The sequence below is a fragment of the Dendrobates tinctorius genome, unplaced genomic scaffold (assembly GCF_039654945.1).
Source record: "Dendrobates tinctorius isolate UK_male_01 unplaced genomic scaffold, ASM3965494v1 ptg000084l, whole genome shotgun sequence".
Classification (NCBI taxonomy): Eukaryota; Metazoa; Chordata; class Amphibia; order Anura; family Dendrobatidae; genus Dendrobates; species Dendrobates tinctorius.
The window spans coordinates 21,608,519-21,634,457 of record NW_027361752.1 but is presented as its reverse complement, the minus strand read 5'-3'; the positions used below and the strand labels follow the sequence as shown (position 1 = coordinate 21,634,457).

Sequence of the window (25,939 nt, the reverse complement as noted above, 5' to 3'; positions counted from 1 at the left end):
GGTGGCGCCCGGCCTGGAGGGTCCCTTGGGGGCTCCTGCGCCGCCGGGTTTGAGGAGCAGAGACGTGGCGATAGCCTCTCCGGAGGCCTCGCGCGGTGAGCACGCCGCTCTCTAGCAGGGGGCTCACCCGATGTTCCCGGCACCGCCGATAGGATGCCCGCTGTTTGTTGAGCCAGCCAGCCTTGGGGTTGCGATGCAGCAGCAGCCCTCAGGCTCTCCAGAAGCCGATCCACCTCAGACATGGTGGGGGGTACCAGATCCAGACCAGGAAAGCGGGAAATGGTAAGTCCCACCCAGATCCACGGCCTTATAACTGTCTCCTTAACCCTTCCCCTAAATGAATATCCCTGACCCTCACCACACCCATTGTCATGCCGGCCTCTGTCCACGCCACGCCTGGGAAGGGGGGGAGGCGGCTTTGCTCCGGCCTTCACTTTATGCTTTTTCTGCTATTTGCTAAACCAGTTCACATTATATTCATATTTTATACTGTTAACTTCACCAGTATTATTCCCTGTAAATAAACCTCCCATTTAACTGTTGGTCCGTCTGCTCCGTGGTGACATACCCATTCCTGCACGCCTCTTAGGCCGGGGTCACACTGGCGAGGAATACGGCCGAGTGAGAGGCGCTAAAAGCACGCATTAGACACGGACAAATGATTCTCTATGGGGTCACTCGCACCAGGCGTATATTTCTCATCTGTATTCTACGCTCCGTGCCAATCGCAGCATGCTGCGATTGTCAGCGTACTACGGCCGTAGTACGCCAATGCAAGTCTTTATGTTATGCGTTCTGACCTTGGCAACGCTGGCTTCTCTTTTCTTTTTTAATGCAAGTCTATGGGTGCGCAAAAAATATGGATTACACACGGACCAGATGTGTGACCTGCGAGCAATACGCAGGTCTTTTGGCTGGTGACAGGAAATGGGCCAATCCATCATCAGGAAGCCTAGACATGCAAATGAGCTCAAAAAGCGCTCCAGACATCCCGGAAGTACGCCTTCACGGAGTACAGCAGCAGCATGGCGTCCACTTACATAAATGTGGAGATGCTCATTGTCCTGGTGCAGGAGCGTCCCAAAATCTGGGACCAACGCGATGCCAATTATGCAAACCGGGCAAGAAAGGAGGCGTCATGGAGGCGCATCTGTCACCAGATGTACCATGAATTTGGTGACAGACCACGTGAGGAGAAGCATAAAATTCGTAAGTACAAGGCAAAACATGAGTAACCTTAGCGCGCAACAAAAAAGGAATAGAGAATCAGCACCCCCACTTCCTGTGCATGTACTTTTTGCCTCATGAGGCCGTTAGATTTGGATGTGACACGTGGATTCACACAGCCATAATTTGGGGTTAGGCCACAAGCTCCTCATCCTCCTAGACAAACCAATTATTAAGTGTAGCTAAAGAGACCCTGTGTATGTGCCCAATTAGATATGCCACCATGGGTAGAAAGCACACCCCAGAAGGCCCCGTGTCTAGACTACTGGTAGCAAATGTGACCTATCAAATATGTGAATTTGACAATATTTCCTGTCACATTGCAGTGGAAGATGTGATGAAACGCTGGCGAAGCATCCGGGACCAATACCGCCGGGAACGCCAGCAGCGGTCCAGGAGTGGGGATGCGGAATACATCAAAAGGAAATACATCTATTACGACCGGCTCTCCTTCCTCGCCCCAATTCTGGATCTGAGACCGTAAGTAGATACCTCACACCACATTACACAAATACTTTACAGGGCCAAAAATATTGATGTATTTTTGCCTCTGTTCTATTTCATAACAGAACTCAATCCAACCTTACGGATCGAGGAACGGCCTCAGAGACAGAGCCCATAATTGATCCTGTAGGGGATGAGGTGGCTGGCCCATCTTCTCCCCCTACAAGAAGGATGGCAGAAGATGAGGCATCACAGGACAACCCAATGGCTGCCCAACACACAACACCACCAGGACGGTCTGCTGCTGCCCCATCACCCATCCTGGAAGAGCCGGGCAACTTGAGCAGCAGCCCAACTGGCCAGATCAGGGCCTCCCCACAGGCTGCTCTTGCGTCACGGCGCACACGAAGGCGGCGCCAGGTCACTGTTCAAGAGAGCAGGACCAATGTGGACACAGGGGTGCTAAATTATTTATCAAGAGTAACTACAGATGATGGGGAGGAGGCCTACTCACGTAGCCTCACCCTTTATCTCCGTGCCCTTATCCGTGAGGTCAGGCTCCGTATTAGGGGATGTTTTCAGATCCTGCTTGATGCAAGCACCCCCCCAATACCCCATATGAGCTTTTCGAATATCTGGAGAGGTGGCAGCTTTCCCCCAGAAATCTAATGCGCATGAGACCATCCACACAGATGCTTGCTCAAGCAGGGTCCGATCATCCTCTAATACGTGGGCCTACACCTCACCCCCTTCCTCCCACTACCCAACCTTCTATTCAGCAGCCACAAATGTCAGCCTCTAGCCAACCCCACCAATATGGCCACTTGTACCCACCCAGTGTTGGAGGCTGGTCCCAACCTGGTTGGGGACGATATGGCTATCTTGGTGGGTATGAGCCACGTGCCTACCACAGCCAACAAGATGCCCCTCCCCATCATTACTCTGGCCAGTATCCCCAACAGTCACAGGAGGCAGGACAATTCCCACATCATGGGCAACAGTATGGCCCCACACAGGGCGATGTTGGCCACAGTGTCCAGCAGCACCCACAGGCTGCTCTTCCATGTTCCCCTTCCCCAACCTATGAGGATTTATAAGTCTGATGGCCGTAGATGTCCAGTGCGGTTTCACTGGTGCTCCAAATACAAAGGAAAAAACAGGTGTTCTCCATCACCAAACTTTGTTACAAAATTTAACATTCTAATTTTTTAACAATGTTTTCCAATGATATTAAGAATCCATCATGACAGGCAAGGCTACCTCACGCCTTTCAGACAGATATTACATGTGTGTACAAAAGAGAATATTTAAACGCGCTATACTGTAAAGTCAAAGGATGAAAATACACTACTCACTTGCTAATGCCTAGGAAAGGCGTGCTGGCCTTAGTGAAGTAGTCACCTTTTATGCTAGCAATCTATAGTAACAAATCAAGGCGACCAGCCTTCAGAATATCACGCTCTCTCTATGTCTTAACAAGTGAGTTTTGTTTTTTCACCCTTTCCAGTATAGCATGGTTAAATATTCTCTGTTCTACAGACAGGTAATATCTGTCTGAAAGCCGTGAGTTAGCCTTGCCTGTCATGGTGGAATATTTCTATGATTGGAACACATTCTGAAGAAATGTGAGTGTTATCTTTTAGCATTAATTTTGTTGATGGAGCTCACCTATTTTTTTCCTTTGTATTTAAATATTCTCATGCAGCAATGTTGTTATTGCCTAATGTTTTTTTGGGTTATGTTATATAATGTTACTTTTCAAAAAAGTTTAAGAAGGCAAAAAGGGCCATTTTGCCCATTGCCAAAATGTTCATATGGCAATATTATGTTTGCCTTTAAGAAACAAAAAAAAAAGGCAAAACTAAAAATTTTTCTACTATAGTTAACGTCTCTGTGTGATTTCTCAAAAACCCTGTCAACATACTAACATACACTAACCAATGCAATGAAACAGTCATAGAATCATAAGGGGTTGAGTAATATATATTTAGACACACTTAAAGAAACAAATTATAACATAGACACAGCATACTCTTGCCAAGAAGTTGCCCCCTCAGGTGAGATAAAGTAATTAGTGAAAATATCACGCACTTTGAGGCCAGAGAGCGGTCTACGTTGAGGGTTCATAGGTGGTCTCACCCTGCGCACATTGTCCGGCCTACGCACAACACCATCAGAGGAGGAACAATCATGTATCCTGGTGAAGTTATGCAGAACCACACAGGCTTTCACAACTTCATTCACATTTTGTTCACTCAACTGAATGGCAAACTGGAGTACCCGTCATTTGGCACAAAGAATCCCAAAGGAACACTCCACCAGTCGCCTAGCACGTGATAGGCGCAAGTTAAAAATTCTGCGCCTGTGTTCAAGGTTGCGCCGGGGATATGGCCTCATGACATTGCGCGATAACTGAAACGCCTCATCTGCCACTAGGACATAAGGGACTGATTCTTCAGGGGTGCCTGGTAGCTGGCGTGGTGGTGGTAGATCCAACTGGTTGGTGCGTAGCCACCGAGCCATTATGGAAGTATTGAAGACTCTAGAGTCTCCCGTCCTTCCATAGGCCCCAATGTCAACAATTATAAACTTCTATTGAGGGTCTACCAGAGCCAACAATACAACAGAAAAGTATTGTTTATAATTGAAGAATTGGGAGCCAGAGTTCCGCGGCTTACGCACCCGGATATGTTTGCCATCCAGGGCCCCAATACAATTTGGAAACTGGCAGTCCTCCTCAAAGTCCCTTGATATCCTCAACCAGTCTTCCATCCTGGGCTCGGGCATGACCACTTGATGGAGTCTTGACCAGATTTCTGTACATGTAGACCTCACTATGCCTGAAATGGTTGATCTTCCAATGAGAAACTCATGGTGGAGGGTGGCATAAGACAGGCCAGTGGACAGGAAGCTGTAGAACAACAGAAATGGATAATTTTAGAATGCATAAAGTCCAAAAACATCAGTTACATTCCGACCAAACTTGGTAGGAATTGAGATAGAATAACACACACATATTTGGTTGCACAATGACTAAGTGATATGCAGTACATATTAGACATAACATTCTGTTGTGTAAGTTGAATCATATTTGGAGTAAGATGAGGGCATTAAACTTAGTCCAAGAAGGCAAAAAACATACTTTAGCCCACACATTATGAACATGGAGAATGTGGTTGTGTAGTACATACCGTATTGTGAGTAGAAGTCGCTCCTCTGCAGATATCGCTTTGCGCATCCTTGTGTCCTGAAAAGTTATCTCAGGGCGCACTGTCTCCAAGAGTCGATCAAATGTGGAAATGCTCATGCGACAGTACTAGTAAAATTTCACTGGATGCTCCCGCAGAGAAGAATAGAGGGTGTGAAAATGACCTCTTGTGAGTCGTTGCCTCAAAAGTGGATGGACCCACATACGTCTCCTCATCCGCGGATCCACTATCACTGGGTATGGTTGCCCAAAGCGCCGTGACAAAAGCCAGTTGAAGAGAACCTGCTCAGTTGTATCGAATCTCAGACCCTCTGCCATGTTGCACAACGAACACCAACACACCTCGTGAAAGCAAGGTCACAAATGGACAGAATGGAGGCAGCCACCTGTTTCTGATTGTATAAATAGGGTGCAGGCTAATGATTTAAATTGTTAGTAGGCCTCAAAACCGTTAAATGTCCATTTTGCAAGGCTGCGAGAAAATCTCGCCATACGGATTGCATACGGATGCCATACGGATTACATACGGATGCAGACATGCGCAAAATACGTGACCGCACCTTGCTTATGGATGACCTACGGAGCACTATTTAGGGGTCATTCATCCGTATTACGCCTGTAATCTACGGACCGTATTTTGCGCAGGTTAGTGTGACCCCGGCCTTACGCTTAGACTGAAAAATGTTCTGCACCCCTGTACTAGCGGAACTGTTTGATCCAGATATTACATGTATTACTGCTTTTAGCCTGTAGTGACCTTTGTAGAGAGCAGGCAACAGAAAGTCCTATTGGACAGGGGTGTCTGGATTGGCTCTCATATTCAACGTTTTTGATCGTATTCAGAGCTCGACTTTAACCTGGTAGCGACTGTAAATTGACAACGCTTGTTCAGGGCTTTAATGCCCATTGTAAATTCGTGGTGCAGGATTAAAGTTAGATTGAAGGAGGTCTTTGCCTATGAGGCAACTATGAAGACAATGTCGTATAGAGAAAAGCAATTTAATACCGCTTCTGTCTCTTCTTTTCTTGGCGATTTAACATTCAGTGAGCGTTATGCAATGAATAGAAGCATCAGAAGTGCGGAAGCTTCTGAATGATCTGATGATAACATGATCTCCGGTTGTCTAACATATCTGCTGGGTCCTAGCCAACCTACATCAGCTCAGCCAATGACGTGGCACAGAATGGGGCTGGTTTCCCCTGTTACTAGTGCTTGTAAAAATTCACCATTTACAGTAGGAACAAAAGAACAATAAATGAAAAAAAAACTAAACTGTTTCCCAGATGTTTTTTCTACACCTATTAGGTATCTACATGATTATAGTAACCCTGTAGAATTTATTTAACAGGTTACTGGGTGTGAAAAATGAACAGTATACAAAAATAAATATGCTTTTACTCTACATTTGTGTAGCAAAAAAACTATATAAATTACAAAGTTAGGGCTCACTTACATGTCAGTTTTTTTTACGTACTAGAAAAACTGACTGTTTTTCATTACTGATTTCGGGCAGAGTTTCATTAGAGTTTTATCAGAGTTTGGCCTGAGTTTCGTCAATTTTTCTTATAGGTGAAGAAAAAAAAAAGGGTTTCTTTGCTTCTAAAAGTCTGTGAAAAATGGACCATACTCGGATGTCATCCAAGTGCTGTCACTCAGACTTGAAATGCTGATTTTGAGTGGACCCTCAAATCAAAATCGGACCAGTCTCCGCTGCGATTTTGCGTGGAACACTCAGTTCGTAAAAAATCATGGACATGAATGACCCCATTCACTATTATAGGTGCGAATACTACCCATATACGGTAAATCACAGATAGCATTCATATGCAAAAACATATCTAAATTAGCCCTGATTTATATATACCCCAAACAGCAAAAAATAAAAAGCTACAGCTGCCAAAAAACAGGAAAAAAAAAATAATAAAAAAATAAAAATGACCAGTTATTAAACCCTCAGTGAAAAATAAACAATCTTACCAACGATGCACGGATTGGCAAAATTTAACTAGCGCCAAAACAATGGTAGGATTGCGCTTTTTTTTTTGACCCCCTAAAAGAATAAATAAAAGATCATCCATAATGACGTGTGCCCCAGAGCAGTGTCATTGGGGGCTCGTTCTCAGGTTCAGAGGAGGGCCAAGTGCTGGGATCCTCTGCAAGGGGAATAACCCATTAACAACCAGACAAAACAGCTTTGCACCAAACTTTTAGATAAATTAACATGAAAACAAACTCTACAATAAGAAAATAGAAACAGAATAAAAAAAGCAGGTTTCACAATGCGATTTTAATTAGTAAAAAGAATAATGTAGGTGATATGTTCCCAGCGGAAATACTAGATTTTTAGAGAAAAATTGTCACGGCAGTAAAGAATCTATTACATTGCTTGGGTTTTGTTAAAATAAGTTTACTTTCAGTAAATTGCAGACTGGTGAGAAGAGCGGGGATGCACCACACCATGTTGTATGTCACAAAAGTGACGTCACTGTTTCCAGTGGAAAAGATTGGTTATATTTTTGTGAAGTTTATTCAGCAAAGAAAACTGCCGAGTTCAGGCCAGTAAGGCACCGAGTTATTGTATGGTACAACCCGAAGGGGACTTTACACCTGAAATATACCAGATGTAAATGCACCATTGTTACTTGCTGTAAGACTTCTATTGTGGAAATCACCTTCTTAATGTTCATTCTTTCAAAATATCATAAATGATCAATCATGACAGGGCGATTTTTTGGTCTTGCACTACCATTTATTCTCACATTCTTTCAAGAGCTATACATTTTTTGTTCTTCCATCAAAATAATTCTATGGGGTTTTTTTTTTTGTGAGACGAGTTGTAGTTTTAAATGACACCATTCACGTTGGCACATAATCAACAGCGAAATACGGCATTTAAAAAAAAATTAGAAATGGATCACATGGCACTGAAGAGCGGATCATGACCACTGTAGTCTGTATAAGGCCGGGGTCACACTAGCGAGGAATACGGACGAGTGAGAGGCGCTAAAAGCACGCATTACACACGGACCAATGATTCTCTATGGGGCAGCTCCCAACAGCCGTATATTTCTCGGGCGTATTCTACGGTCCGTGCCAATCGCAGCATGCTGTGATTGTCAGCGTACTACGCCCGTAATACGCCAATGCAAGACTATGGGTGCGCAAAAAATATGGATTACACACGGACCACACATGTGACTTGCGAGAAATACGCACCAAGTGTCTTTTAGAAAAGCCGGCAATTCAGTGCACGATACAGTAAACTCACACTGACAGGTTTAATAAAGAAACGAAAGAATAGATATAGACGCATAGAATACACACACACATATATATATATATATATATATATATATATATATATATATATACACACACACATGTCATTGTGACAAACATATATATATATATATATATATATATATATATATATATATTTATATTTCACAGAGTTCTTCATAGCAGAATAGCCGCTAATTAAATTGCCGGCTCCTCTCAAATCATTCCCCAACCCGACATGAAATGACACATGGTTTACATTCAGTAAAGAATTTCATTTCATGTTTTTTTATATGTCCCTGACTAATAATTAGATGAGGGTTTGTGTTCAAAATTTGGGAGTTGTAGTTGTTATTTTAAGGGGTTAATTTGTTGTTAAACAATGCGTGGGCTTCCCATTGCCCTATATTGGTGGCGAGTGGGTTAATCTAACAAAGGGTTAATGTCACCATTCGATTGTAAGGTGACATTAACCCTTTGTTAGATTAACCCATTCGCCACAGCTACAGGGCAATGGGAAGCCCACACATTTTTTAACAACGAATTAACCCCTTAAAATAACAACTACAACTCCCAAATTTTGCACAAAAACCCTCGTCTAATTATTAGTCAGGGACATATAAAAAAACATGAAATGAAATGCTTTACTGAATGTAAACCATGTGTCATTTCATGTCGGGTTGGGGAATGATTTGAGAGGAGCCGGCAATTTAATTAGCGGCTATTCTGCTATGAAGAACTCTGTGAAATATATATATATATATATATATATATAATTTATTTATCTCAATGACTTGTGTGTATGTATATATATATATATATATATATATATATATATACACACTAGCTGAAGAGCCCGGCGCTGCCCGGGCATAGTAGCTAACTGTGGTTGGTTATAGAAAATTATAATTATCCTCCATCCCATAGTCCCGTGCCCATATACCCATCGTACATATCCACGATCCCATAGGCCCGTGCCCATATACCCATCATACATATCCTCCATCCCAAAGTCGAGTGCCCATATACCCATCACACATCCTCCATCCCATAGTCCCATGCCCATATACCCATCATACATATTCTCCATCCCATAGTCCCATGCCCATATACCCATCATACATATTCGCCATCCCATAGTCGAGTGCCCATATACCCATCATACATATCCTCCATCCCATAGTCCCGTGCCCATATACCCATCATACATATCCGCCATCTCAGTCCCGTGCCCATATACCCGTCATACATATCCTCCATCCTATAGTCCAGTGCCCATATACCCATCACACATCCTCCATCCCATAGTCCCATGCCCATATACCCATCATACATATCCTCCATCCCATTGTCCTGTGCCCATATACCCATCACACATCCTCCATTCCATAGTCCCGTGCCCATATACATATCCGCCATCCCATAGTCCCGTGCCCATATACCCGTCAAACATATGCTCCATCCCATAGTCCTGTGCCCATATACCCATCACACATCCTCCATCCCATAGTCCCGTGCCCATATACATATCCGCCATCCCATAGTCCCGTGCCCATATACCCATCATACATATCCTCCATCCCATAGTCCAGTGCCCATATACCCATCATACATATCCTCCATCCCATAGTCCCGTGCCCATATACATATCCGCCATCCCATAGTCCCGAGCCCATATACCCATCATACATATCCTCCATCCCATAGTCCCGTGCCCATATACATATCCTCCATCCCATGGTCCCGTGTCCCCTTATACCTGTCATACATATCCTCCATCCCATAGTCCGGTGCCCATATACTCATCACACATCCTCCATCTCATAGTCCCGTTCCCATGTACCCATCATACATATCCTCCATCCCATAGTCCCGTGCCCATATACATATCCGCCATCCCATAGTGCCGTTCCCATATACCCATCATACATATCCTCCATCCCATAGTCCGGTGCCCATATACTCATCACACATCCTCCATCTCATAGTCAACCATTATGACATCATAATGAGCGGCGGCGGGGCTTGCAACCTTTGATGACATCAGCGTCGCCATGGCAACAATTGTGACATCATAATGAGGGGCGGGGCTTGGCGCGCACACACTGCTTCCCCAGTATGCAAATAGGGGCATTGTGACATCACAATTAGGGGCGGGGCTTGACGCGCACACACTTTTTCCCCCAGTATGTAGATAGGGGCAAAATTGTTTGGTGAATTGGAACGCACGGGGTTAAAATCTCGCCTCTCAACATAGCTTAGGACGCTCTCGGGGTCCTGACGTGTGACTGTGCCAAATTTTGCGGCTGTAGCTGCGAAGGTGCGGATGCCAGTCCCGGACATACAAACAAACATACACACACACACACACACACACATACACACACACACACTTTGAGCTTTATATATTAGATATATACACACACAGTATATATATATATATATATATATATATGCATTCTATGTGTCTATATCTATTATTTCGTTTCTGTTAGAAACCCTGTCATAGGGCTCCATTATATGTCCATTTTGCAAGGCGGCGAGAAAATCTCACCATACGGATTGCATACGGATGCTGACATGCGCAAAATACGGAACCACATCTTGCTTACGGATGACATATGGAGCACTATTTAGGGGTCATTCATCCGTATTACGCCTGTAAACTACGGACCGTATTTTGCGTCGGTTAGTGTGACCCTGGCCTAAAAGCTGAGGCAGGAAATTTGGCAGCCATTTTGATGTAAATCTGGGTTGTCTGAGGACATCACAGCTCATAGCTTAGTGATAGATTTCGGGAGATAAAGCCATAAAATACTGAATAAACTGTACAGATCGTGTGTAAAAGCACAGCAGTAAGAAACAGCTACCATCTAGTTAACCATAGTCATATATGTTTAGGTCACTTGGACATTACTATGGGTGTGTCTATGTTAAAAAGGTTGAAAGAGTCCAATGCCCATTAAAAAAATAGGACTAAATTTGCCCCCTCCCCTTCACTTCACCCTGTCCTCCAACATGTTTCACTGGTAAGACCAGCTACTTAAAGGAACATGGGGAAAATGACATGGTATTGTTTTAAGGTTCATCAATGTTTAAGTGAATGATGAAATACCAATCATGAACAAAAAAATCAGATACCCCTTTAAAAAGATTAATTGCAAGTGATGGCATGACCACCGCACTTTTTTTAGGTGTAGTGAGCAGTAGAGTACAAGTAGTACAGGTAGAGAACAGCACAGTACTTGCAGTTCCGGTAGAAAGCAGCACAGTATATGCAGTATATATAGAGAGCAGCACAGTACTTGTAGTACCGGCATACCTCCAAACTTTTGAAGAACAGAAATAAGGGCAGATCATGCGTAGAGCGTGGTGGCAAATTTTGGTCACGCTCCTGGCCACAGCCCAATCCATGCCCATTTACCATTTCTTTGTAAACTGGCAGAAGATGTCAGAGGGGAGGTGGTAGTGGGGGAAATTCAGCAAAGACCAGAGACTGAAGGGCCTAGACTCAAATCCAGGACAGTCCTTTTTATTGGGGACAGATGGGGCTACACATGAGCGGATGGATTCACGGGATTCCGATGCAGCATCTAGATCAGTAGAACCTGGTGGCTGAACAGGAAGCCGCGAACCTCTAACCTTCCGGCGTCCCCGACGCAGCTTTTGCTTAACCAGAGCTGGTGGGACGTCATCTGTGTGTCCTGCTCATCTCTAGTTGGGACCTCTGGATTTATTTTTTGTTACTTCATTCACAGTCAGAGCAGCCAGAACTTACTCATCTTTACGTAGCGTCACTATACGACATGCAGGTTTTTTGTGTCTGTAAGGCCGTATTCACATGTTGCAGAAATACTGTGATTTTTGTTTTCTGCAGATGTCCGCTCCAAACTACACAATAACAATCTTCTCCCCTTTATTTGACGCGTTTTTGGTGAGGATGTGAAGCCGCGTTGTTAATGTTTTTTTATAGCACAGACAAGCTTTGATTCTGCTCTTAGTAAAGTAACTGTAGTTTTTTACACACGTTTTTCAGGCTCCACATAGGAGGCAAGAGAGAGAAAAAAGCACCAAAACCGTACAGTTCAGCAGCGTCCTTGGAAACAGTTTTCATGAAATCACATCCACTTTGCTTGGACAGCTAAACACAGCAGAATTATTGTCCAAAAAAAAGCAGCAGAAAATACGGAGCATTTACGCTACATGTGAACAAGGTCTAAATTTTGAAGCAAAGTGGATGTGATTCCATGAAATCTCTGCCCTCTGTATCTGAAGACCCTGCTGAACTCTGCGGTTTTGGTGCATTTTTTTCTTTATAGGCTTGAAACGCATGAAAAAAAAAAGAAAACGCTTTTGCATAAAAGAAACGCAGCAAACACACAGTAATCAGAGAAAATTGTTATTGCGTCGTGTGGTGCGGACACCTGCAGAAAAAAACCCCAGAAAGAACGCAGCATTTACTCTAAGTGTGAACACTGCCTCAGTATTAGTTTTTTATTTTTTATTTTTTCTATATTAAACTCATTAAAAAATGTATCAATCACTACTTTTTTTTACATTATTTACCGATCCCCAGAAATAATTTGATCGCTGTGTTGTGCGGGTCATTATGATTACAATGACACCAAATATGTCCTTGTCATTTGCTGATTTGTGATGTTTATTATTTTTAAAAAAAAACGCATTAAAAAATTACATTATTTTTTTCATTATCAGGTTTTTCTTTTTTTTTTAGTAATTGGATGAAAAATAATCTATTTTATTTAATCCATTCTGTCTGTGGAGTCAGTCTGCAATACAGAACAAGTACACAAAATGCTCCCGTCACATCATCAGAGCTTGTGGCTCAGCAGCTTTGGCTCCTGCCTGCCTGTAATGTTAAAGGGAACCTGTCATATAATTTTTATCATCTAAACTGCCCCCAGTGTGTTGTTAGTGATGCTATGTGCATCATTAACACATTTTTTTCATTAAAAACGGCACCATAATCATGTGCAAAAAGCACTTTATACAGTTAGATCGTACCTACTCATTTAGTTATAGGGGTGTGCTTCATTTTGCTCAGTCATGATTGTCACCACCCACGCAATTTGAATGATGTTCCCGGGGTTGCGACGATGTCACTCAAATTCGCCTTGAAATCCTGTCCTTTTGCAGTGTGTATCGTGGAGTCGCGCTTGCGCAGTGTTGAGTCGCGCTTGCGCAGTGTTGAGTGTGGAGCTGCACATGCGCCGTGACGAGCAGCTCACCACACATATGCCGGGACAAACAGTTCCTTGTGCATGCGCACAGAAGCTGTGTGTAGTACCCATCTTCACTGACTGTGTGCGCATGCGCAGTCAGTAAAGCTTGGTACTACACAGCGCCGCTTGTCACAGCACAAGTGTGGGAAGCTGTAAGGGGGTGAAGCACCGAAGGAGCCGAGGGGGAGTTGCCATCTTAGCTCCGTACCCGGAACCATCGAGCAGGACGTTAGGTTCCCCGGGGGATGCTTTAGGCGACTGGACTGAAACCAGGAAAGGGAAGAGGTCAGGACTGGGAGCGGGAGAACTGCACGCGCTTGCAGCAGAGCAGCGCAGAGAGGAGAAGCGGGAGGACGCTGACGCAGGAGGGGAGAGGAGATGGGTGCAGCGGCTGGAGACTGGGAGACCGCGGATACAGGCGGTGGGCAATGAGTACGTTAAGCCTGTCACTGCACTGGCAGGAAGGCTGTTGACTCCCCTCCTTGAGGAGACCTTGCCCCACAGACAGACCGCGTACCTCGACAAGACGCTCCTTTGCAGAGAGACCGGAACATATGCTGAGACACTCCCCTGTGACCAAGGGGCGTTCAGTAACGAGACACTGACCTGCAGAGAGAGAGACTGTGTGAGGCAGAGCCCCTGACCCCGGTGGGAGAACACCGCTGTCGTAGCAGAGGCAAGGACCTTGAGCACAGGGGGATAGCGCCATCCTCATACCCCTTGGGCTCCCGCATAAACCCCCCCATACTACAGCTGGACTATATCAAGGACAGAGGACATCAAGCACCGCTGGTGCCTCGGTGCCAACATGAGACAAGAGTGATCACTCCAATCAAGATCCCTGAGAACTGATAAGTTGGCTCAGAGAATAACTTTTCTACTGCTTGAACCCCGTATATTTCTCCTGCTGTCGATATAACCCGATCACATTATTTTCTTTGTTATACTGTATGTTTTACCAGTATTATCCCCTGTAAATAAACCTCCCCCTTTACTGTTGGTCTGCCTGTTCCGTGGTGACATATATATCTCCTGCACGTTATTACAAAGCCACCCGTCATGGCGCTTGTGTGGCTTCCCAATTAACACTGCGCAAGCGCGACTCCAAGGTACACACTGCGCAAGCCCAGGATTTCAAAGTGGATTTGAGTGAGGTCAGCGCATCATTCAAATTGCGTGGATGGCGACAACGTGACTGAACGAAAAGAAGCACACCACTATGACTAAGTGAGCAGGTATGATCTCACTACATAAAGTGCTTTCCGTACATGATTACTGCACTGCTTTTAATGAAAAAAAAACACACATTAGTGATGCACATGTCATCACTAACAACGCGCTGGGGACAGTTTAGATGCTAAAAATGACATGACAGTTTCACATTAAGATTGTGGGTTTGATTACAGAGGTGACTGACGGGAAAAAAATACATTTTTGTAATTGCTTATTATTTTTACTACTTTTATAGGGACAAAAATAAATCTTTTTTTACCTCAGTATACAGGGACCATAAAAATACACTGTTATACACACTGTATATCTATGGACATGTAAAACCTGCTTTTGAGTTCACTGCCTGCAATACAGGTCAAGAGATTACTAAATTGTCCTACATTGTTGTGGGCTGTAGCTTATAGAGAGAGCAACAGCCTGCGAACATGGAGTTGTGAGTTTGAGTCCCAGAGAGATGGGATCACAGGTGGGGGAAGAAGTGAATAATACAATTTAATTTATGTACTGAGCAGAGCACATCCCCAAGCCCCACCCACGAGGAGGAGCTACAGAGCGATAAAAACATCGGAGAGAAGACGAGTATAGAAGCTGGCACAAAAGCTCTGCCATGACAATCCCGCTGAATCCGGGACGATTGGGAGCTACGAGTACTGGTAGAGAGGAGCACTTGTAGTTGCCTGAAATTCTGTCTAGTATTTTTTATTATCATGTGACTTATACCGCCATAGGGAAACATTTAGATTTTAATTAATCATGATGACTGCTTCTGACCAAAAGCCTCATTGGCCAGTCTGTGACTGCTAGATCTAATTTAATGCCATGTACAATGTGCCCTTGTTTGTACATGCCTGTTCTGATGATATTATTTGTCTGTACATGGTCATCATTTAGCTTCCTGTTTTCACAATATTCTGCAATTAATGGCTTTTAAATAATATTAGTCTTCGGTGCTTGACATCTGCAACTTCTTTGATTCTTAGAATGACAAAACCTCAAGTAACCCACATATATCACACAGAATGATGCTGTGGAGGAAACAGAATACAGAAAGCTGAAACTTTTGCATGGACGCCTACTAACCTGATTTTAAATATTTCACTTTTTAATTTTTATCCTAATAAATGTGAAGTTTTAGATTTTTTTGTAAAAAAATATATATTAATGCATATACGCACATAGTCAAATAGAGGCACAAAATGTTTGTAAACATACAGTATATATAGACGAAAGTCGTACTAAGATCATTTACGGTAACTGGAAAGTGCCTGATCTTCACAGTGTCCTTTTATTTTGATAATTATATATATACTAGCTGAAGAGCCGGCGTTGCCCGGGCATAGTAACAAACTGTGGTGTATTTGTTATAACAATTTATAATGATTATATTGCACATATATTGTTGTTGTATGTCATCTTCTCCTGTATATAGTGTATATCTGTGTGTCATCTCCTCCTGTATATAGTATATACTTGTATGTCATTTCCTGTATATAGTATATAACTGTATGTCATCTCCCCTATATACAGTATATACCTGTGTGTCATCTCCTCCAGTATATAGTATATACCTGTGTGTCATCTCCTCCTGTATATAGTATATACCTGTGTGTCATCTCCTCCTGTATATACCTGTGTCATCCCCTCCTGTATATAGTATATACGTGTATGTCATCTCCTCCTGTATATAGTATACACCTGCATGACATCTCCTCCTGTATATAGTATATACGTGTATGTCATCTCCTCCTGTATATAGTATATACCTGTGTGTCATCTCCTCCTGTATATAGTATATACCTGTGTGTCATCTCCTCCTGTATATAGTATATACCTGTGTGTCATCTCCTCCTGTATATAGTATATACGTGTATGTCATCTCCTCCTGTATATAGTATATACCTGTATGTCATCTCCTCCTGTATATAGTATACACCTGCATGTCATCTCCTCCTGTATATAGTATATACGTGTATGTCACCTCCTCCTGTATATAGTATATACCTGTATGTCATCTCCCCTGTATACAGTATATACCCGTATGTCATCTCCCCTGTATATACATGTGTGTCATCTCCTCCTGTATATAGTATATACTTGTATGTCATTTCCTGTATATAGTATATAACTGTATGTCATCTCCCCTATATACAGTATATACCTGTGTGTCATCTCCTCCAGTATATAGTATATACCTGTGTGTCATCTCCTCCTGTATATAGTATATACCTGTGTGTCATCTCCTCCTGTATATACCTGTGTCATCCCCTCCTGTATATAGTATATACGTGTATGTCATCTCCTCCTGTATATAGTATACACCTGCATGACATCTCCTCCTGTATATAGTATATACGTGTATGTCATCTCCTCCTGTATATAGTATATACCTGTGTGTCATCTCCTCCTGTATATAGTATATACCTGTGTGTCATCTCCTCCTGTATATAGTATATACGTGTATGTCATCTCCTCCTGTATATAGTATATACCTGTATGTCATCTCCTCCTGTATATAGTATACACCTGCATGTCATCTCCTCCTGTATATAGTATATACGTGTATGTCACCTCCTCCTGTATATAGTATATACCTGTATGTCATCTCCCCTGTATACAGTATATACCCGTATGTCATCTCCTCCTGTATATAGTATATACTTGTATGTCATCTCCTCCTATATGCAGTTAGAATATAACTGTATGTCATCTCCCCTGTATATAGTATCTACCCGTATGTCATCTCCCCTGTATATACCTGTATGTTATCTCCTCCTGTATATAGTATATACTTGTATGTCATCTCCTCCTATATGCAGTTAGAATATAACTATATGTCATCTCCCCTGTATATAATATATACCTGTGTGTCATCTCCCCTGTATATAGTATATACCTGTGTGTCATCTCCTCCTATATATAGTATATACCTGTGTGTCATCTCCTCCTGTATACAGTATATACCTGTGTGTCATCTCCTCCTGTATATAGTATATATGTGTATGTCACCTCCTCCTGTATATAGTATGTACCTGTATGTCATCTCCCCTGTATATAGTATATACCTGTGTCATCTTTGCTTTATATAGTATATACCTATATGTCATGTAATCTCCTCCTGTATATAGTATATACCTGTATGTCATCTCCCCCTGTATATAGTATATACCTGTATGTCATCTCTCCCCTGTATATAGGAATGTTCAACCATCAGCCATGGCAACCATTATGACCATCTTCACTATGGCAACCTTTATGACATCATCATCACTATGGAAACCTATTATGACATCATAGTCACCATGGAAACCGATTATGACATCATCTACGCCATGGCAACCATTCTGACATCGTCTCCATGGCAACCTATTATGACATCATCGTCACCATGGCAACCAGTATGACAGAACCATCACCATTGCAACCTATTATGACATCATTGTCACCATGGCAAGCATTATGACATCTCGATTATGACATTATTGTCGCCATGGCAACCATTATGACATCATAGTCACCATGGAAACCGATTATGACATCATCTTCGCCATGGCAACCCATTCTGACATCATCTTCACCATGGCAACCATTCTGACATCGTCGCCATGGCAACCTATTATGACATCATCGTCACCATGGCAACCATTATGACATCATACCTATTATAACATTATTGTCGCCATGGCAACCATTATGACATCATAGTCACCATGGAAACCGATTATGACATCATCTTCGCCATGGCATCCCATTGTGACATGATCTTCGCCATGGCAACCATTCTGACATCGTCTCCATGGCAACCTATTATGACATCATCGTCACCATGGCAACCAGTATGACAGAACCGTCATCATTGCAACCTATTATGACATCATCACCATGGAAACCATTATGACATCATACCTATTATGACATTATTGTCGCCATGGCAACCATTATGACATCATAGTAACCATGGAAACCGATTATGACATCACCTTCGCCATGGCAACCATTATGACATCATAGTCACCATGGAAACTGATTATGACATCATCTTTGCCATGGCAACCCATTATGACATCATCTTCGCCATGGCAACCATTCTGACATCATTGCCATGGCAACCTATTATGACATCATCATCACCATGGCAACCAGTATGACATAACCGTCACCATTGCAACCTATTATGACATCATCGTCACCATGGCAACCATTATGACATCATACCTATTATGACATTGTCGCCATGGCAACCATTATGACATCATAGTAACCATGGAAACCGATTATGACATCATCTTCACCATGGCAACCATTATGACATCATAGTCACCATGGAAACTGATTATGACATCATCTTCGCCATGGCAACCCATTATGACATCATCTTCGCCATGGCAACCATTCTGACATCGTTGCCATTGCAACCTATTATGACATCATCGTCACCATGGCAACCATTATGACATCATACCTATTATGACATTATTGTCGCCATGGCAACCATTATGACATCATAGTCACCATGGCAGCGTGGCTTGATACACACACACACACATACACATACTCATTTTTATATATATAGACTAGCTAGAGCCCGGCACTGCCCGGGCATAGTAACTAACTGTGGTTAGTTATAGCAAATTATAATTATCCTCCATCCCATAGTCCCGTGCCCATATACCCATCATAGATATCCACGATCCCATAGGCCCGTGCCCATATACCCATCATACATATCCTCCATCCCATAGTCCCATGCCCATATACCCATCATACATATCCGCCATCCCATAGTCCCGTGCCCATATACCCTTCATACATATCCTCCATCCCATAGTCCAGTGCCCATATACCCATCACACATCCTCCATCCCATAGTCCCATGCCCATATGCCCATCACACATCCTCCATCCCATAGTCAACCATTATGATATCATAATTAGCGGCGGCGGGGCTTGCAACCTATGACATCAGCGTCGCCATGGCAACCATTGACATCATAATGAGGGGCAGGGCTTGATACACACACCTGTTTCCCCAGTATGCAAATAGGGGCATTATGACATCATAATGAGGGGCGGGGCTTGACACGCACACACTTTTTCCCCAGTATGTAGATAGGGGCAAAATTGTTTGGTGAATTGGAAAGCGCGGGGTTAAAATTTCACCTCACAACATAGATTAGGACGCTCTCGGGGTCCAGACGTGTGACTGTGCCAAATTTTGTGGCTGTAGCTGCGACGGTGCGGATGCCTATCCCGGACATACACACACATACATACATACACACTTTGAGCTTTACATATTAGATATACACAGTGAGGGAAATAAGTATTTGATCCCTTGCTGATTTTGTAAGTTTGCCCACTGACAAAAACATGAACAGTCTATAATTTTATGGGTAGGTTAATTTTAACATTGAGAGATAGAATATCAAAAATAAAATCCAGAAAATCGCATTGTATAAATTGTATAAATTTCTTTGCATTTTGAAGTGAGAAATAAGTATTTGATCTCTCTGGCAAACAAGACTTAATACTTGGTGGAAAAACCCTTGTTGGCAAGCACAGCAGTCAGACTTTTTTTGTAGTTGATGATGAGGTTTGCCTCAAATGTTAGGAGAATTTTAGTCCACTCCTCTTTGCAGATCAACTCTAAGTCATTAAGATTTTGAGGCTGTCGCTTGGCAACTCGGAGCTTCAACTCCCTCCATAAGTTTTCTATGGGATTAAGGTCTGGAGACTGGCTAGGCCACTCCATGACCTTAATGTGCTTCTTTTTGAGCCACTCCTTTGTTGCCTTGGCTGTATGTTTTGGGTCACTGTCTTGGTGGAAGACGCAGCCACGACCCATTTTTAATGTCCTGACGGAGGGAAGGAGTTTGTCATTCAGGATTTTACGCTACATGGCTCCATCCATTCTCCCATTGATGCGGTGTAGTCCTGTGCACTTATAGAAACACCCCGAAAACATAATGTTTCCACCTCCATGCTTGACAGTGGGGATGGTGTTCTTTGGGTCATAGGCAGCATTTCTCTTTCCCCAAACACGGCGAGTTGAGTTAATGCGAAAGAGCTCAATTTTTGTCTCATCTGACCACAGCACCTTCTCCCAATCACTCACAGAATCATCCAGGTGTTCATTGGCAAACTTCAGACAGGCCTGCACATGTGCCTTCTTGAGTAGGGGGACCTTTCGGGCACTGCAGGATTTTAAGCCTTTACGGCGTAATGTGTTACTAATGGTTTTCTTGGTGACTGTGGGCCCAGCTGCCTTGAAATCATTAACAAGTTCCCCCGTGTAGTTTTAGGCTGATCTCTCACCATCCTCATGATCAAGGATAGCTCACAAGGTGACACTTTGCATGGTGCCCCAGATCGATGTTGATTGACAGTCATTTTGTATTTCCTCCATTTTCTTACTATTGCATCAACAGTTGTCTCCTCACCCAGCGTCTTACTTATGCTTTTGTAGCCCATTACAGCTTTGTGCAGGTCTATGATCTTGTCCCTGACATCCTTGGAAAGCTCTTTGGTCTTGCCCATGTTATGGAGGTTAGAGTCTGACTGATTAATTGAGCCTGTGGACAGGAGTCTTTTATAAAGGTGACTATGTAAGACAGCTGTCTTTAATGCAGGTAACAAGTTGATTACGAGCGTCTAAGGGTATGTGCACACGCTGCGAATTCTGCTGCGGATCCGCAAGCAATGTACAGTATAATGTTATTCAATGGGTTTTGGAAAACGCAGTGCACATGCTGCGGATTTCTCTGTGCGGATTTGCTGCGGTTTTAAATCCACAGCATGTCAATTCTTTCTGCGGATTCCGCAGTGGTTTGACACCTGTTCCATTGTCCAGGTGTCAAACCGCAGGGGAAAACCGCAGGGGAAAACCGCTGGCCAATCCGCAGGAAAACCGCAGGTCACTTTACCTGCGGTTTCACCTGCAAATCCGCAGGTGAATCTGCACTGTGTGCACTCACCCTAACTGGTCTGTAGGAGCCAGAACTCTTAATGGTTGGTAGGGGATCAAATACTTATTTCTCACTGCAAAATGCAAATAAATTTATACAATTTATACAATGTGATTTTTTGGATTTTATTTTTGATGTTCTATCTCTAAATGTTAAAATTAACCTACACTTAAAATTATAGACTGCTCATGTCTTTGTCAGTGGGCAAATTTACAAAATCAGCAAGGGATCAAATACTTATTTCCCCCACTGTATAATGACTTGAGTGCACTGGGACCAGTCTATCTCTCTTTCTTTTTTTTTCCACTTATGTGTAGTGTCTTTTTTTATATATGGATTTTTAATAATTTCTCGTAAAGGTTTTTTTTTATGTCTAATAGTTTTAAAGTCTTGCATCATTGATATAAGATGTTGATTTTATATCTTACCTCCAAAAAATGCAAAAACTGTAGGCTATGCCAGTTTCTGGAGTAAATTATTGTACATTTTTGGGGTTGCAAGATGCCCCACACCTCCTATGTAACATTGTCTCCTTTTTTCAAATGTCAAGAACAGCAGGAAATTGAAAAAAACAAAACAAAATTAAATTGCATCAAAATTTGCCACATTTTTTTCCACCGTAATGCGGATGCCTATCTCATAATAAACCCCCTCCCAGGCCATAGCACACCGTGGGAAATAGACTGCGGGCTTCCATATTCTGGGATGACAGTAAACCTCCCTCACCGGGCACTGACCACAAACGCCCATCAGAATTGTAGCTTGTGGCAAGAATCTTGATAATTCCTCTGAAATGTGATAACTTTCATGAACGACACATCAGGGCGACAGGAAGAGAAGACATTGCAAAACAGCCGCCTGTGCAGCGTGGCCGCGGTGGTGTCACATCCTCTGACTTCAGGAAGCCTGAGGTAACGGACGGCTTCTCAATCTCACAGTCGCTGCTGTCTGTGAAGCTGGTACCTTGCACAATGCTGAAAAGAAAACCCTCAAATGTCTCGGACAAGGAGAAAACCCAAAAACCGAAGGTAAAACCGAGTATGTATTCTATGTCCATCAGAGTAGTGCCTTGTAGGTGTAGCAGAGGGGAATTTGTCACATAGCTCTTTGGACCTGTCTGATGACAATTACTTTGTAAGCTAAGAGAAGATTAAGTTGCAGTCCTATGTAAAAAAAAAAAAAAAAAAGAAGGTACATGGCAACAAGTCTTGTGCGAAGTGACATACTCAGCCCAGCCGGATTTGTAAGTGTATTTTCACAAGTACGTATGTTTTTTTTTTTTTGCTGTTTCGGCTAGAATTAAACCTATTATCTCTGATTTTAGAAACATTTCAGTTCAATGCATTATTTACAGTGCCTATAGTGAAGGAGGTATTCTGTATGTGAAGCATTTCATATTTTTTTTATACGTGTGCTGTAAAAATGAAAAAAAAAACAAACAATATTGTAGTACAAGTGGACTTGATTGCAAAATAACCATTGTTCTATCTGCAAAACTAAAACTCAGCTCTGCTGCACCTAACGCTCAGCTCTCCTGCACCTAACACTCAGCTCTGCTGCACCTAACACTCAGCTCTGCTGCAACTAAAGCTCAGCTCTGCTGCAACTAAAGCTCAGCTCTGCTGCTTCTGGACATAACATATTTGAAAAGTTAATTAGTGCTTTTAAAATCTTTATCCTTTATAATAAATATGGAATTTTAGGAGATGTTTTTGTTTCAGGTTTTGTAGCATACAGTGCCTTGAACAAGTATTCATAACCATAGACAGTGAATACACTTTTTTTTTTTTTACATTATACCCACAAACGTAAATGTACTTTATTTTTGTCCTGTGGACAGATTCTCTAATCCTCTGAGCTGTGGATCTCTGCAGCTCCTCCAGAGTGATCATGGGCCATACTCCTGTTTTTGGATGAAGGATTGAACAGTGCTCTGTGAGATGTTCAGAGCTTGGGCTATTTTTTTTTATAACCCTAATTGTGCTTTACTCTGCTTCACAACTTTATCCCTGACCTTCCTGGTGTGTTCCTTGGCTTTGCTTTTCTCCATAACTTTATCCCTAGCCTGTCTGGTGTGTTTCTTGTCTTTACTCTTCTCCACAACTTTATCCTTGATCTGTCTGGTGTGTTCCTTGGCTATGTGGTGGGACTTTGTTAGAAGTAAAAGTAAAGGTATTTATTAGAACCCACTAAATGAGATTGTCCGATAAATAACATGCCCTCCTACGGCCCCGTCCACGTCTCCTGGTGTACTGGCCTGTCTCCTGGTAACGCCTCCAGCCTCTGGACACTACACTGACAGACACAGCATACCTTCTTGCCACAGCTCACATTGATGTGCCATCCTGGATGAGCTGCACTACCTGAGCCACTTGTGTGGTTTGTGGAGTCCGTCTCATGCTACCATGAGTGTGAAAGCACAACCAACATTCAAAAGTGACCAAAACATCAGCCAGAAAGCATTAGTACTGAGATGTGGTCTGTGGTCCCCACCTGCAGAACCACTCCTTTATTGATGGTGTCTTGATAATTGCCAATAATTTCCATCTGTTGTCTATTCCATTTGCACAACAGCATGTGAAATTGATTGTCAATCAGTGTTGCTTCCTAAGTGGACAGGTTTATTTCACAGAAGTTTGATTTACTTGGAGTTATATTCTGTTGTTTAAGGGTGTGTGCACACGTAAGCGTTTAAGCGTTTTTACCAGAAAAAAACGCTTAGAAAATGCTTAAAAGAAGCATCCCATTCATGACGTTGATATTGTCAAGTATTTACCTCATGGGGATAACAAGGATCTTGACTTACCCCCAAAAACCCCACCGTGACCATAAAATCACCACCCCCACCTCGGCGCCAACTAATACACAGACACCGGTATTTCTTTTGGAATTTTATGGCCACAGCAGCCTTTTATTATAACAACAAACAAACAATAAACACTGTATCATAAATAACATGAGTACAATGAATTTAACCCTGGAAGGAGAAGTCCTTGAAGCCACAAGATCATGGTGAAATAGTCCAAAATATTGTGAACAACCCCCGACCATTTGCTCCCAGCCGTTACCCCACAGGCTCGGGAGCACCAGCACACCAATAGATGTTGTCCACAAACTCCTTGGAGATCCGCCCTCTTCCGACGGAAAACTCCCCATCCACCTTTCACCAGATCACGACCAGCATACCTTTAAACGAAGGAGACCCTACCCACAGAGTCTCCAAAACCAATTTACACCGACTTCAAGGACTCCCCCCTCCCCCAAAACCGCCACAACGAGGGGCCTTTGAACGCCTCAATGACCTGAGACCCCCACAACCCGCCAAGCGACAGCCTTCTCTATACCCTCCTGAAGGGCAAGAGCCCAAATATCAGAACCCACTGCATTCAAGTGAATCCCGTCCGCCAACCAGTAATCGCCCTCACCCTTTTCCAAATCGAAATGTCGCATGGCAACTCCCCCGTTTTTAACTATAAAAGCAGACACCGCTCTGTTGACCTTGATCCTGGCCCGGTTGACCTTTTCCAACGATCTCATGGACCGCCAACGCCTACGTGGCACAATCTCCGACCACACAATCGTGATCTCCCGATAGGTTACCCACAACCGCAAGCAATCTTGCTTAATGTCCTTGATCAATTCCCGAAAGGGACGGACAGCCAGATCGTTACCCCCAGCATGAATAACGAGAACATCTGGTGCCCGGTCCAACCGGACACACTCGTGAATTTCCGGCAACACCCAACGCCACACCAGGCCCCTAAAACCGATCCACCGCACCACCGCCGCCATTCTGGAAATTCCCAACTGTCTGCCGTCGTTCCTGACATCGGCTCTCACCGCTCCCCAATAAACAAAGGAGTGACCAAATATCCAGACCAGCAGCGGTTCCGCACCTGAAATACAAAACGACACTCACAGAAAAACATATCGCAAAAAGGTAACGCTCCAACCCCTGTAACATTTAATCGACCCTATGAACCCCACCAACCAGGCCCTCCTCCTGCACACCTGAAGGCCGAACATAACTGCGATAACGATTAGACCTCCACCCGCCGATGCGCTGTATGAAAGAGGGACCCAAACCACGCTCAGCTGCCTCAGTCGCCGCACCAATCCTAAAAGAATGAGAGGCAAACCGAGAATCATCCAACCCCAAACACCGAATTGACTACTTAAACACTGCGCCAAACTGATACCGAGACAGACTACCACCGTCTGCGTGACACAACAAAGATCCGCCCAGACTGGGACGAAGGGCCCAAAAATTATGCAAACACTGAACCGGGCACATTCCGGAACCAGACAACACCCAACACAACTCGACGGCCTTTTCCAGACT

At 43.3% G+C, this 25,939-nt stretch overlaps 1 protein-coding gene and 1 long non-coding RNA gene across 4 annotated transcripts in view; one reads left to right on the top strand and one right to left on the bottom strand.

Moving 5' to 3' along the window:
* LOC141097361 (uncharacterized) overlaps positions 1-25,939 on the bottom strand; it is a 170,789-nt gene that overhangs the window by 83,145 nt on the left and 61,705 nt on the right. The gene's annotated exons all lie outside the window — the stretch shown is intronic.
* The window catches only part of SAMSN1 (SAM domain, SH3 domain and nuclear localization signals 1), a 163,987-nt gene that overhangs the window by 80,224 nt on the left and 57,824 nt on the right, over positions 1-25,939 (top strand). The window contains exon 1 of one of the 2 annotated variants that reach the window (XM_073584473.1): positions 21,975-22,625. The exons of the other annotated variant lie outside the window; for it this stretch is intronic. Within the exon in view, the coding sequence (XP_073440574.1) occupies positions 22,569-22,625 (57 nt within the window). The 5' untranslated portion in view covers positions 21,975-22,568. Of the gene's footprint in view, positions 1-21,974; positions 22,626-25,939 lie in introns of those variants that run through there. 2 annotated transcript variants of the gene reach the window in all.